Genomic DNA, 15,600 nt, shown 5'->3' with positions numbered 1-15,600 from the left:
GATTGACCACTGTCACCATCTGATCATTTAACCAAATATCTACTATATGCAGTGACACAGCAACATTCCCCAGGGGCCCCAATCAAGAAGAGATTGGGTCATTATAAAATTGCACATCTGCATCTTCACTAAAGCACCATTAATTGTGATTCATTCAAGTGACTTGTTTTGTTTTAGTTTGTTTAACTTTAGCAAGAATCCTTCAGAGTCAGAAAACAGGGAAATAAAATTGCAAATTGCAGTCATTTAAAAAAAAAAAAAAAAAAAGCCTTTACATGGTCATTTAAAAAAATGTAAAAGCTTTACTATAAATGTACGTTTTAACATAGTTAAAACACCTTACTATGCAATTGTCATTGCTGCATTGCTAATGTGAAGTATATGTGGTTTGTGTCAAATCTGCTGGTCCTCTGGGGGCCCCAAGCAATTGCCTGCCTTGCCGAATGACAAACTATGCCTCTGTGTATTGGCATATAATCCAGATAATTACACTAGCCACAGTATAAGAACCCAGTGACTTTTGTCTTTTTCCAGGACAGTAAAAATGAGCACACCCAGCCGACGGTTTGACTGCACATTAATACATCATCTATGTATACTGTATCTATTTTAAATACAGGTTTAAAACCACTCACCTGGATGAGTATGTTAAATACAGCAATTCAAATATTGTATTGGTTGAAAAATATATAATTAAATATCTACAATACCATATTTGCTTATTGAACATTTTTAATAAAGAACTCTAAATCATATACAAATAAAAACAAGTATTTTTGTAATTAAGGTATTTTGAACAACATGTTCTAATAACAGTGTCAAACAAACTTAGATTCAACAGATTTTTTTCTTTTTAGTGCAGAAGTTGGACTGATTGCTCTTCAAATGTAGAGGCGACGTTCCATTTGAGTACAACGTTGCTTTGCTGGAACGTGCGTCTTTGTGGCCAACACATCTGCCGGCAAATATAAAGAACATAAATATTAATTCATTAGCATCTAATTACAGTGAACCCCACTGATTTACTATTCACAAACAATTTGCATTTTTCAGTAGGATGTAACAACGATTCACTGAAAACTCACCTATTTGCATCATCCTTAAACGCCCTACGATACTGCATCAATTCCATGTGCCTTCTAACGCGTTATGTAAACAGAGGAGTAGCAGCATTGGCCACTAGTTGGACTTCACCATCAGAAAAAGCAGTTATGAAAACTTCTCACAACTAATAAATAGTAATTAGTACTGAGTCCAGAATCTTCGCACTTCCGGTGCATATTTTTCTACTCACCTCAGCTCAACTCAAATTTTGAAAGAGCGGTAAGAACAGGCATTGCTGTATACAAAGTGCTGTACATAAACAGTTTTGCAGTAAACAAGAACAAATCATTTTTAAGGCTGATGTAAGGTATGTTTGAAAAATAATATTAAAGTGTTTTGGGATAATAGTTTGTAGTATATTTAGGGTTTAAATTTAATTTCTATCAGACAAAGACTTTCAAAGACTTTCGGGAGGGGGCCACTACTTGCAAAGTATCGCCATTTCCATCGGGGCTTGGTCCCAAAACCCCATGAATAGCGAGGGACCACTGTGTATTATTTATTGGAACGTCATTATCACACATCCTTACCTGTAGTTTGATCACTGTGTGCGGTCTTGACTGAAGATTTTGGGCATGTCCTCTTCTTCGGGCCAGGGGTGACTTCAGCAGGCCACTTGTTATCAGAGCAGATGTCCTGTTCAGCCTCCGCAGTCTCCTCATTTGCTGTTATAAAATATTAAAAGCAACAATAAAACAACCAAATGTATAACCTTAATGGGATTTTCAAAGAGCCCGAATTCCTCTGTTGAGAGGTCAAACTTCCTCATCTTTTAAAATAAGATTATATCCTTACGTTCTATTGGAATTGACTTTCACCCCTTCCTTAATGTCTGAGTTTAATATATTTTTACTAAGGTAGGCCTACTGGTTGCTATGGACCTTTGAAAGATGTATATGGCAAAACTTTGAAAGCATTTTTCTCAAAACTAGGGATTTCAACCTGGTAACATTGAAATCGCAGTAGTCGTTTTTCAAGGTGCATGTATTACATATCAATTTAAAAGGGAATTATATGAACATGTCGATTTTCATGTGTTGACCCATGAGGACCATTTAACCAAATGTGAAGCCTGCCACACCCCTAATGTAACTTGTATTCGCACTTCAAAATGTTTGCTTTGTTCTTGTTTACTGCAAAACTGTTCATGTTTATGTACAGCACTTTGTATACAGCAATGCCTGTTCTTAAAGCTCTTTATAAATAAAGTTGAGTTAAGTTGAGTTGAGTTGAATGTCGATCGGATGTGCTCTGGAGCCAAAATTGTCAGTAATATTAAGCTTCTGATCCAAATATCGCCCCTGCTGGGTCACTCAAGCTAGGTGTACTGAGGAATTATGGACTATTTCAAACTTACGTCACACTTACGTCACAAGTCAAAATGGCGGTATTTTAGGGCTAATTGGAAGCTTGTCACTCATTGAATAACATTGGACTTTAGATGGTTGTAATTTCATTTGTGATGGTTATTTAATTTCAAAATGTGCTAAATTATATCGTTTGACTACTATAAAATTCTGCCTTGTTTATATGCAAATAGTAGTCACGGGCAAAAGCAAGACATTACGCCGTTTAGGTGCTTTGCATTGTGGAAATATCAGAAATGCCAGGATGATTCGGAATCATACACATTTTTTTAAGTACAACTATACCTACAGAACAGTAAAACTAGCCTAAACTATATAGGTTCTATTATAAAACATACACATGCCAAACAAATATAAATGATTCAAATGGACTGTTTCGTTGTGCAGGGGAAGCAAGGTTTTCTAAAATGGACGTTGATGTAACTTGTTAGCTGCTAAGCTAGTTACTGCAGATGCTCGTTATGACTAACGGCTGTTTTCTTTCTTTCTTTCTTTCTTTCTTTTCCTGTGAACACACTGTGAATTAATTATTTGAATAAAAATGGCACATACTCATCGTGGTTGAAAAAGTGGTCTTGTCCCAGGTGGACTCGTGGTAAAACGCAGCGATGCTTTCCACCGGATTTTTCTCCCACTGTAACCTGCCGGGCAGCGGCGTTTCGGTCTCGAAGACGAAGTTCCAGCGCTTGGTTACATCCTGGCTAATTTGGTGGAGCTTCTGTTCTAAGTCTCGGTCCACACGGTCGTGGTCCACGGTGCCAAACAGACGCTTGCGAACCAACTTTGTAGGCACCACCTCGACGTTCATCGTCGTCGTCGAGTAATATATATATATATATAAATATTTTTTTTTTTAGTGGAGGCTGGAGGGAGGTAAAACCTGAAAAGTTCTCGCTTGAATGTGATGAGTTGAGGTGCCGCAGCCGTACTGGATGTAGTATTTACGTCATAAAGATCTAAGGGGCTTTAGCCAATCAGCACACTAACAACGTAAGTTAATTTAGATTGTTTATTTAGGAATTTTTTTTGTGGGGGGTGGGGGGGGGTGGGGGGGGCTGAGTTTACCATGTACAGCACAACACAGTAAATCACAGTTATTTAAAATAAATATCTCATGTTCAATGATCTGTATGAGGAGATTTAAGATTAAAGTATGGGTCTTTATTTATTTTTATTTATTTATTTTTTTGCCATCTGTATTTTCGGATCCCTAAAAGTGTCAATTTTCAGTCTGCCAGGGACCAAGCTAAAATAATGTCTGAAAAACACCCAACCCAATTAAAATAAATAGATATATGTAGACAAAAATGGACACATTTGCAATGAAATATTTATTACATTTATCAACGTTTTCTTATTTATGGCATTAAAAAAAATGGCCAAACATGCTTTGACAACCAATTTTTCATATCCCTAAGAACTTGTTGACCTTCATTACTCATTATCTAACTTGCCAGCAAGCTGAATTCTCACGGTATTTGTTAGTTCACAAACTCCTCCCTTGAGTGACTCACAATTATCAATCTGGCTTGTGAGGTTACTCATCATCCTCATGATCACTGTGATATTGAACCTTATTAGCATCACTAATATCAGTTACAACAGCATAAAACCTCCAAAAATATCTCTTGGAGACATCTGCTAATTCTAACACTGAGTAAGCCATTTAGTATTTTCTTACAAAGTAGGCCCTTTTTTGGCCTTTTATAGAGGTCATATTTTAAAACAACTCATAGAGATTGCATCCGATTGTCTTGTAATTGTGGGTGTTTCTTGCAGTGGCGATGCAGTTTGGCATGATTTTTTTTTGCTAATTTAGATGGTCAAAACGTGTGAAACCACATGCAACTTTGCACACGCACAATTGGCAAACCAAAAAAAAATCCATATGTTGATTGTTTATTAGGTCATTTAACAAAAATAAAATAAAATCCAAATCCAATGTGCCAGTCACAATTTACATTCCACAAACAAATTCAGCTTGCTCAACAGTTAACACTGTCATTAATTACTGATGTGGTGTTTTGAAAATATTCACTGTGGCTTTTTTTTGTTTGTTTTTTTTTGTTCCTCTTCTACCTCAGTAGTGGCCGTAGGAGAAAACACAAAAGCACAACTAAACCATTGTAAGATACAGTACAAAAACAGCAACATAAGGCACTGGCAATTCTACTACATGAAGTGGCTGCATGTTACTGTAAACATGTTAAAAGAATCACATACAGTAGATTAATTCACATTCACACACATTCAAACCTGACATTTAAGAGACACAATCAACAGATAGCATAACAACCCAAAAACGTGGAACCAACAGTATTGATGTCAACAAATGAAAAATACACTCTTGTAAAGTTAAGCATAATTGTATAATGGTTGAAACCAGCCAACCTGCATCATATCTGTCCATAGGGTTTTTGGATTGAACACCAAAAATCTGCTTCTTCATTGACACCTACTTCTTTTGAAATTAATATTCAAAAAGAATGCTGTGTTACAAATTCACTTTAGACAAACATTGTGGTGTTTCTTTTAAACAGATGAAGAGTTCATTTAAAAAAAAAAAAAAGTTAAAAGCCATTCTTATTGTGGCTATACAATTCTGGGGGGGAAAAAAGATTAGATTTAAAAAAAAAAATAGAATTGGCAACTTCAGTTGTTCAAAACTGTATTTAGCATTATACTTCATACTTTAGCAAGAGTCCAATAAAGAGTTTGTTTTCCTTCCAGTAAAAAAATGACTTGAGCATGCATTGCATCTCTACTCTTTGGTGTACAAAACCATGGATGTATTTAGACATGATCAAGTACCACATTTACAAGGTTGTCTCTCAACTACCCCGAAATATCCCAATTGCGCAAGCAAAACAGTTAAGTAATTTCCTCTACGCACATTATGAACGTACTCTTGCACGGTGTCGTGCTGCAGCTGAGGGGTAGAGCATTACTTACAAATGCTTTTCATTGGTAACCGCAGGAGAGAACAATCTCAGTCCGAATCAGAGTCGGAAAATTCATCTGTAAGACAAAAACACCTCCATCAGCATGATTGGCGCATCCCTGAGGCTAAATTTAGTAGTGCACTGAAAACACGGTTTCCTTCATTTTGATATCGACTGATTTGCTTTCTTATATATACACAATATACTCCCCTCCAAAAGTATTGGACCCCCAATTTGTTTATTGTAGCTGTTGACAAAGTACTGCTACTACACTGGAATATGCATAGAACCCATTTTGAAGAACAACAAGAAGTCAAGCCTGTAATTTGCCAAAAATAAAAAATAAAAATAAAAAATTGAGGGAGAATGTTTTATGGAGTGTCAGTGTGTCAAAATTTTTTCAAGCTTCTAGAAGAAAAAGATCTGCTCATGATCCCAAACACACAAGTTCATCTGTGAAACTCTGCAAATTGAACTCAGATGTCAACAGACATCTTGTCTGCCAATTTAAAGATATATGCACCCAAACTGAATGGGTGATTCTTCATGATCCATGAACAAACACACTGCCAAAAGAACAAAGGAGTTCATTTGAGGCAACAAGTTTGTGTAACCCTTCCAGCAGTACTTTAAAGGTACACACAGTATTATACAGTGGCATCTAGTGGTGAAATAATTCATTCATTTAAAAAAAAAAAAAAGGATTAGTAGTAAGTAAAAAGATACAGTATGTTGTATCGCATAAACGTACTTTTTTTTTTTTTTTTTTTGAATATAACGGTGGGTCTAGAAATCACTAATTATTTTTACATGACCGTGCCGCGCTTTCTAGTGTCCGCCATGTTTCGCCACCATCTTTCTGCTACGGGTGCCGTCAAAGACAAATTTCAGCAATCCATTTCTTAACGCGTTTTTGGAACGCCTTTGCAGACGCACTTGCGGTTTGTTGTATGTAAACGAAGAAGAGTTTCCGGTCCCCGAAGAGAGCATTATCAAGCATCACAATTGCTTTGGTAATTTATTTTATTTCAGCGCGACAAAACAAGAGTTTATATTGTAGCCGCATTTGCCAGATGGAGAGAAATGAGGAACAGACTAAGTTTGGGAAGTGCCGGTGCCTTCGACTGCTTTCTACTTGACCGGTAAGTAGGAGTACATTTGTGTTTACGTTTTGAGAGCGAGAGAAAAAGTATGCACCGTACTAATTAATACGATGTTTGTACCATTGTTTTACGATCACTGTAGCTGTTGATTAGCAACTCCACACCACTCGAACGATTTCGTTATGTAGCTACTTTGTTTTGCTTTGAAAAAAAAGAAGATTCCCGCTGGCACGTTATATTCAGAGTAAATGCGCAAGTTATTGTGTAATGTAATGTAACTGTGATTTCGGAGGTATATTTGCCCCTAACTTCAATTGAGAATCTAAAGCATACTATAATAGTGGAGGAGTTGAAAATTATTATTTTCGTTGTGTTTGGTGAAAATAGTGTTCTCGAAATTAATTTTCGGCAGGGAATAACTTTCTGGACTTAACTGCTGGCTGTACCGTAAGCACTGCTCGAGTCTGAACTCTCTCTCAAGTGTGTACTGGTCCATTGTGTAATTGGGTGCACAAGAATGTACAGGCTGCCACGTTTTCCACGGAAACTCGACAAGCAAGCAGCCTTTGCATATTCTATGCAGTCAAGTTACTTTTATCTAGCTAATACAATGTTTTGGGAGCTTTGTTGGAAATGTGGTGACATATAGTAGTATCAGCAATTATTTTATTTTATTTTTTTTTATTTTGTTTTTGTGTCACACTAAATCAACAGCCAAACTTGAGGGGTTCCAGAACCATATTCTGATGTATACAAGTATTCTTGCACCGTTTAAATACATCACCGACCTGCAAGAAGAAAAAAAAATCAACGGGAGAGTCAGCAGCCAAATTGGAATGCCCCGAATGAGGACACTTCGGATGGAGGACCTCAGAAGGCTTTAGTGTTGTACCATCAGTATCTCCACCTACCATATCTGAGCTGCCACAAACTGAAGTCAGCCGAGGTCTTGGTATGTCATTTACATATGGACGGTATTACACATTACATTAACTTTTTGTGTTAAGCAATATGGAATGGTCACATGTACAAGCACCATTTGTTTTACACAGGACCTGCTGACCAGGTGTCTGAAGCCATGGAGTGACTCCTCCCTCACTTTCCACAGCAAGCCTTTGAAGAATATGATATCATCGTTGGTGGGAACATGCCTTCACTCCATAACATGTACTTGTGCAGTCAAGGAGCATGTCAAACTTAATAAAACCAGCAAACAGTGAAGTGACTTCATTATTACTGCAGTCTGTTCACACAATCAATGGACAAGCCTTCCTTAGTTTTGCCCCAATAACATCATAGAGTAGGCGAAAAGTAGCGTTACAGGTCACACTATGTGTTTGGTAGAGTTTGAGGAATGTTGCAATGTTAATGGGGGACAATGTCAGCAAAAAAAATAAATAAAAAATCATGGTATTGAGGTAATCAGATATTTTTGCTCTGTACAACACATACCTGCTCTGTAACACTACTTTTGGCCCAAACCTGTATGTCGATTTTCCATATATTGATATGCACAGCGTATTGGTAAATTTCTGGAACAACTGCAATTCATGTAGCTCATTATATTCTAACAGCATTTTTTTTTTTTTTTTTTTTAGTTAATATTCATTTCATGGAGACTTTTATTTTACTTTATTTTATTTATTCATTTTCATGTACAGTACCTTACATTCATTGGCCAATGAAGAATTCCTTGTCATTGCAAGCATTTATAATAATTCTCCAGGCTTTTGATGTTTTTTACATTTCTGGTCATGTAAAATAGTGTTAGGTTAGGTGTCGAATGAAACTGCATGTTGACGCCAAAGGAAATAGTATTTTTTAGTTGTTCAAAAAATACAAATTAACACACAACAACAATATACAAGTTATACAAACTACAACAAACCAGTGTCATACATGGAGTAATTATATGCCAGGTAAAAAAAAAAAACTTTGTATTGTCCTCGAGGATCTGGGAAAGTGTCACTTATTTGCCACAAGTCACCAAGGTGCTGCAGTCTGGGATCCAGGTACAGGAAAATCATGGTGGTGCTGATGTGCCAGCAATGTGTCAAAAAGTATTTCTTGGTGTCAGTCTATCAGCTGGACTTGGATATCTTCATGTTCCTCCAGGGTCATTTCCTGTACGAGTCTCTACAAGAAGGTAACAATTGTATGTCAGATGAGGTACCAAATAATGAACTGAAAGTCACTGAGCCAATTAAGTACACATTACATGAGCAAGACTATTTGTGAAAGCCATGTAAATTCCTTCGAAGTACAAGGAAGCTGTTGTATCTTCAATCAAAACTAATTAAGTTGCTTAGTGATATTTATTAGCTAAAATTGTTCAATATGGTGACAAATCGATATCTTGAATAAAGGGTTTCAAATGTTTTTGTAAGCAGCACTTTTCTGAATGGTTAGTAGCAACAAGACACGGGGGGGATTTACGAGTCAAGTTGCAGATGCGTAGTTCAGTTAACACCATTATTTTGTATGATATACTAAACATATCAGCAAACGATGTAATCTAAATACCACATATTCCAAGCAAAGGTATGTTTTGAGCCATTCACATGCATGCTCGAATGGATTATTTTTCCATGCTGACATAATTGTACGTTACCAGACACCGCGTTCTCTTCTGCGTTCTCTTCCGCGTTCTCTTCCGCGTTCTCTTCCGCGTTCTCTTCCTCGTCGTCTCCCTCGCCCCCTCCTCGCCCTCTTTGAGATGGTCCAAATGTCTATAAAACATATAACATAACTGTGTGTTCTCTGTTGCATGCTTTAGTTGCACTAACAAATATGAACATAGATAGCCATTAGCATTAGCTGACGTACAGTATTTCCTAACGATGCCACAAAGTATTAATTCTGAAATTAAATGACAAAATCACAAATTTAGGGATCTGTACAGTATGTCTAACAAATGCAGTTCACTTACGTCATCACTCGAGGGAATACCAGATAGTCGTTTGCGCTTCTGTTCTGGTGAAATCGGTGGTAGGCTGGCGAAGTGTGGTCTCTCTGGGACACCGTAGTTCGTGTGCTTAAAATCATTGCATTCTCTTGTTTGACCGATAGATGGCGGTCGTGAGCTACACACTGGGTCTTTAAAGAAATTTTGAAAAAAAAAAAAAAAAAAAAGCAAACAAACAATTGAGAGACGCTTTTGTGCACTTTAAATGCATCTGAATTTGGTGTATAAACATCCGTAGATCAATGACTGAGAGTGGGGGACAATTGAAGAACTAAAAAGATTTGAATATTCTTAATCTAGTTTCTTGAACAAAATGATGCTGTTTGACTGTATTGAAACCTTCAAGGTACTGTCACTTTGGAAATGAGCCAAAATGTATGTTTTCGTTTTCTCTGACAAAGTTGTTGATGATCAGGGCATCAAGCTAAGCGCTATACAAGCAATTTTATGTTCTGTATTCCCATGCGCCAGTATCATTTTCAACGTACAAATTTTGGATTGTGAACAATACCTTGCTGTCTGGAGGGCTCCTCGGTGGTCTCTCCGCCTTGCTTCAGGAAATTGGCGAGCTCATTAAAAATGAGATAAAAATCCAAAGCAAATGCAATGGTAGCGATGAAGCCAAAAACCTGTGAGGAGGACAGAAGATGAAACTGTGGGTGAAATTAAGACTTGGGGGGGAAAAAAAAGTGTGGAAGGATAATGGTGATGCTGAGTGGTGTAAGCAGCCAGGCTGTCAACTTTACCCCGGCAGCTTTGGAGGAACCATCCGCATATTTGGACACGGCAATTATGGAAATGATGAAAAAGATGATGGCCGCAGTCACGCATCTCATAAAATCCTAGAAAGGGGGAAAGAGGAAACACATTAGCAGTAATAACATAACGCCACGCTGCCACTTTCTTGCAAAAACATGGAACTACAACATGATCTGGGACATTCCTCTTACCATGAGAGGCCACAGGAAGCCTTTAAACCTCTCGTTGAATTTAGTTGAGTAGGCGAAGAGTAGGAAGAGAGCAGCCAGGAACTCCAGCAGTGGGACCGTCACGAAGGCGGCCGCTGTGGATGCAGCGAAGCATATGAAGTCCACGAAGGACACCGCCTGGAGACACATGGAGATGTTCATGAGAAACATAAGACAAAAAGCAACACGCACAGGACACACTTTCATAAACAAGAGCAGAGAATCAAATCCCGCACTGCCTGAATAAATCCCAGATTCATCTGTTGATGTTGTTTCTAATCTTCTGAGGATGTTTATTTATAAAGTATGCCACTTCCCGCATGGAGTCTATTTAGTTCCTGACATGGATCTCTATCTTTTAGCCTTCCACCACCTTGTTTTGTTTCTTTTTCCAACACTCGGCTTGCCATCCTTCTCAACTCCAAATTCCATATGTACAGTACATACAGGGAGACATCTGGCAACCAGATCTGGCTTGTGGCCAGTAATTCACAACACAATTTGAGTACAAGTAGGTTGAGTCCAGTTTTGATTGTCTCTTTGGAAGCAAAGGATCTCCCCTGCCAAGAATGGACCTTATCCACCCACGGCTCCAGGCCTACTTCCTGTAAGGAGATACAGCTGCAAACAGACCATGTTTATTCACTGTAACACTAAATCTTGCTAAAATATACAGCGTAACAATGACTAAAAATGTCAATTATGATTAGTCCATCCCTTCTCAAAATGTAAACAAAACAAACAAAATGAAAACTCACTTGCTTTAATGTGATGTGGCCGGCTGGCCTGTGCCCACCAACTAAAATAATATGTGATATTTAAATAAATGATTGAGCAAAAGAAAACATGACCCATGAAGGCAAAACTAATAGATCATGATATAGTTGAAAGTATGGTGTGTAATATTTATTGCCACCAAGTGGTGAACTAATCGAATACAACGATTTTGAAGCACGCACACAACGGTGCCTCAGACAGACCATACGTTGCATGTCTACCACCATTTACGACCAATTATTATTTGGAGTGAGAGAGCAGACGGGCTAGTGGGAGCGGTGAGCAAGAATAGCTAGCAAGAACTTGCTACAGCGGCTAGCAGGAGAAGCTAGCCAAAGCTAGCGAGAGCAAAGGAGAGGGAGACAAGCGGTGGGACCCAAACCATGGGAATCATCGACAACCACCTGCAGGCCCAAGCTGTGGAAGGTAAGCGGTGGTTGACCCATTGGGTTCGAGCCAAGCTACAGCTACCACCAGAGGCTAACTAAATTCACAAAATTCTTCTCCTTCGGGTATCCATAGCAGAAAGATGGCGGCGAAACATGTCAGCCTCCTGTAAGGCACTGCACAACCTATAGAATGTAATAAGAAGACCTATGATTATATATATATATATTTTAAATGAAGGAATTATTAGTTCACCACTAGATGGCGCTTAAAAATACACGCTGTCCCATTAAGAACTCATGAAAGAGAAGGAAATGTACATTGGGGGTTTCACATTTCAAGTATGTTCCAGTGCGGGCGCACGAGTGTACAAATGAGTATAATTACAAATGTTATCTAGCAAACATGTTAAGTTAGCAACATTTACCCGGCTAACTTAACACTTCCTGTATTAAGCTCTTATACAGTGTACAACTCAATATAACAATGCAACAATACAATGTTTGTTTTTGTTTTTTAACATGTTCAAAATTTCTTGGCGACAAGAAAAATTGTTAATTAAATATATTAATACTGTTGGCGAACGTCTTTGTGATTGTTTCCAACCTCGAAGGAACCCTGATTAAAAAAATCAACATGGGGTATCCCTTGGGATACTGACTTTAGTGTCATAATAATTTGGGGCCACAAATAATCCTACATGACTGTTTTTTGGAGCGAAAACTAACAAGGAAACTCCATTAAGCCGTGAGCCAAGTTTCACACCAAACACTTTGAGGCCGCCATGTTGCCCTCCAGGTAAACTGTACTGAATAATTATGGGTGGATGTTTGCTCTGAGAGAATAAGGTATGAGAATTCTTAAGAGTACTAAGAATAAAACTTGCTGTTTTTTCTTGTATAAATTACTTCTCTGAGCCTACAAGGCAAAATGTACACTTAAATCATCATCATGAACAAACGGATTGTACTTAAAAGGTATGGAATGAGCGTGCAGGTACTAAAAGGTCGTAAAACGAGCTGTGAGTGCAACAATGAGTCACAAACACAACGGGCCAAATAGAATTCTCCCATGCTATGTTCACACCAAAAAAGGACTGTTTCGAACATCATCCATCCATCCATTTTCTTGACCGCTTATTCCTCACAAGGGTCGCGGGGGCTGCTGGCGCCTATCTCAGCTGGCTCTGGGCAGTAGGCGGGGGACACCCTGGACTGGTTGCCAACCAATCACAGGGCATCGAACATCATGTTATATTAAACAAAATTGCAAGATGATACAGAATAATAGATTTTTACACTGCATGCAATGCATTTGGAAGCCAATCAAATAAAGAGCAACAAGGAGTTAAGGACACACACAGCGGACCGCTAATCAGGCAACAAAACATTGCCAACCTGTCAGTGTACACTTTTGATTTATTGTGGCAACATCTAAAATAATGACTTTCATTGAGGCAGCTGAAACTTGCCAATGACATGTAATTATTTATCTCGGAGATGTTGTGTCCAATCTAAACAATTTATCAAGCACATAGACTGGAGTTAATCAGTTATTGGGCAGTTTCCATCACGTTTCCTACACTGAAAATGTCCTAAATGACAGTGATCAGGACTCGGTTGTGGATGTCGGGTCATGCACTCAGTGAGCACGCTGCTCCAGGCTACAAATTGCAGAATGGAAGTGTGTGACTGTGAGGAAGAGAATGACCGCTCTGTGACCATCACCCAACAATCGCTGAAAGTCACATGACACCAGTGTGATGAGAGCAAAAAAAAAAAAAAAAAAAAAGACACTTCCTTCCCACATGATACTGCTGACGTCGCACGTGTGCCCCAGGTTTAAGAAAAGAAAACGACATGGAGTTTGTATTGCTCAATGCTGAAACACAAGCTTGCATTGAGGCAGAAAAATCCATGTTTTTATCCATCTTGGGGGGCAGTCATTTTGCCACTGTCCGTCGTCTGAAACTGACATCACAGTGCCTCAGGGCTCAGCTTGTGAATGTCACATGACCACGTCCGGAAAAGGTGAGATATAACGTTTTGTTTTGTTTTCTTCCTGAGCTCTTCAGCAACGTTTTCAGCAATTTTCAGTCGACATCAAGAGGCAAAATGGCCGCCCACTGAGATGGGTAAAAACAGGTGGCAAAAGCCACCTGTAGCTTAATTCATATTCCACAATTTTAATCACAACACCGTGCTTAAGCTAGTGGAGGCGCATAGCACATATTATCATAGAGAAATGTTTTGACCTGACTTTAAAACTCAATCAGCTTGTCATAGATGGACAATAGCTGCGACTTCAAAACATCAGACACATTAGAATCTAATGTGATCTAATGATTAGATCATATAATCGGATAGCTGTCATAGTATGAGGTTCACAAATGGAATTTGATTCCTACAATTACGAATTGATCAAATGCTCCCCAAAATGGCGCCATTGATAATTTTCTTTAAGCTTCAGTTGTGACAGTGAGGATCACATCGATGAATTTTGTCATACAGGATAGTTGATTTGGGACAGAGGTGGTGATCCAGGCCTTTTGACTTCTGACCTCACAAATGATCTCCATAATCTTGGAGAAAGTCTTCTTAGAATGTGAAATTCTTTCAGATGCAAAGGCGGGACCAGCTTCATTCCTTCATTCCTTGTAATGGTTTCTCCCTGCTTTTGTTCTTATATGATGTAGAGCACTGGAATGCGACCAACGTTTTAACACACTTTGCCAATAAAGATGGTTCTAATTCAGCTTGTGGATTGCGCCTTAAAAAACAAAACAAAACAAAACAAAACAAAAAAACGGTTACATTGATGTAAAGTGTGTAGTACAAAGTCGAGTTGGAGTCACTTTTAACCGTCTTTTACCATTTTGATAAAAATTGATATTGTATAAAACTTTTATACAATTTATTTTTTTAGTTTTAACAATGCTACACATGCAGTGGGTCATATAGACCTATAAAAATATTTGGTTTGATGATGCACCAAAGTAGCATTAATCAAAGGTTACAGAGATACGTGGACAAAAAAAAGTTTACTTCAAAGTTCAAACGATTTTTATTTTTCACTAATGGAACCTCAGTGAGGACACTGACTGACCTACATAGCAGAGATTTAAAGAGTTGAGTTTAGTTGAGTGAAAGCGCGAGGCGGTGCCACAGTTTTACTCTCATCTTTTGTAAGAAAACTTTCCTTACCACTTCAGCGATGAGCAGCATTCCTTTCCTGGAGGAGGCGAACTCTCTGCTGGGGAGGACCGACTGCAGCACGCTGCCACTCGGCTGCCTCGAGTCGGGAGCTTCGATGTCTCCCATGGCGGAGGGAGAAAGAAAAAAAAAAAAAAAAAAAGGACAAAAGTAGTGAAGAAGGGCTTCGGCCGCGGTGAGGCTCAAACGAAACTGGAATGGACGAAGCTCCTCTGAGGTGGAAACGGAAACAATGACAGCGCGGAAGCACGACGGCGGGCAACAACATCTGTTTGGCCAGATGTGTAGCGGGGGACGGGACAACCCCCCAAACTCACGCGCACAAACAAACGCAGCCATCCTATGATGGAAAGGGGAATGTCTATTCAATAATGACGTCACAGAACTTTGATACTAGAGAGGCGTGACCGCATGAGTAATAGTTTTTGATCATTTATATAGATTACGTATTACAATAAAATCTATCTATCTATCTATCTATCTATCTCATATATAACAAAGTTTTCTGTTTCTATGGATTCTATTTTCATTCCGTGTTCATTCTTTCTCTGGAGTTTGCTTTCGCTTCTTGGCTTTGTTGAATGTTCTCTTGTGGCTAACTAGTGTAGCAGCCCACTCAACAGGAAACCAAATAGCTGCAGCTGGAGAATGCCTAGCTAGAATATATACGCTCATCTGGGATTCCATCTGTGGGAGCGTGTATTCTTGTCAGGATTATACATTGTACAGTACTCACAGTCTAGGCAGAAGGTACAAAGTTATGAGTAGGCTATTG

The 15,600-nt window shown here is 38.6% G+C and overlaps 2 protein-coding genes across 4 annotated transcripts; both read right to left on the bottom strand.

The window, feature by feature from the left end:
• Positions 1–714: 714 nt before the first annotated feature.
• On the bottom strand, positions 715–3,440 carry LOC144017186 (uncharacterized). Its single transcript, XM_077518490.1, has 3 exons — positions 3,024–3,440; positions 1,635–1,769; positions 715–955 (listed from the first exon to the last, which is right to left on the bottom strand). Exons 1-3 carry the CDS (start codon positions 3,277–3,279, stop codon positions 882–884), a joined length of 465 nt encoding a protein of 154 aa, XP_077374616.1. The 5' UTR covers positions 3,280–3,440; the 3' UTR covers positions 715–881.
• Positions 3,441–4,354: 914 nt separating this feature from the next.
• LOC144017663 (CKLF-like MARVEL transmembrane domain-containing protein 3) lies at positions 4,355–15,161 on the bottom strand. 3 transcript variants are annotated; one of them, XM_077519471.1, is made up of 7 exons: positions 14,817–15,161; positions 10,432–10,587; positions 10,228–10,323; positions 9,993–10,110; positions 9,446–9,612; positions 9,128–9,245; positions 5,514–8,652 (listed from the first exon to the last, which is right to left on the bottom strand). In XM_077519471.1, the coding sequence occupies exons 1-7, from the start codon at positions 14,931–14,933 to the stop codon at positions 8,618–8,620; spliced, it is 807 nt and encodes a 268-aa protein (XP_077375597.1). In that variant the 5' UTR covers positions 14,934–15,161; the 3' UTR covers positions 5,514–8,617. The 3 variants fall into 3 exon arrangements, with proteins under 3 accessions (XP_077375598.1, XP_077375597.1, XP_077375599.1); XM_077519473.1 differs by lacking the exon at positions 14,817–15,161 and adding an exon at positions 14,174–14,509; XM_077519472.1 differs by lacking the exons at positions 5,514–8,652; positions 9,128–9,245; positions 9,446–9,612 and adding an exon at positions 4,355–5,489 and having other exon boundaries at positions 14,817–15,159.
• Positions 15,162–15,600: the final 439 nt, after the last annotated feature.

Source organism: Festucalex cinctus, chromosome 4 (assembly GCF_051991245.1).
Source record: "Festucalex cinctus isolate MCC-2025b chromosome 4, RoL_Fcin_1.0, whole genome shotgun sequence".
NCBI lineage: Eukaryota > Metazoa > Chordata > Actinopteri > Syngnathiformes > Syngnathidae > Festucalex > Festucalex cinctus.
The sequence above is the reverse complement of the archived record's forward strand: the minus strand, read 5'-3'. Positions and strand labels throughout refer to the sequence as shown.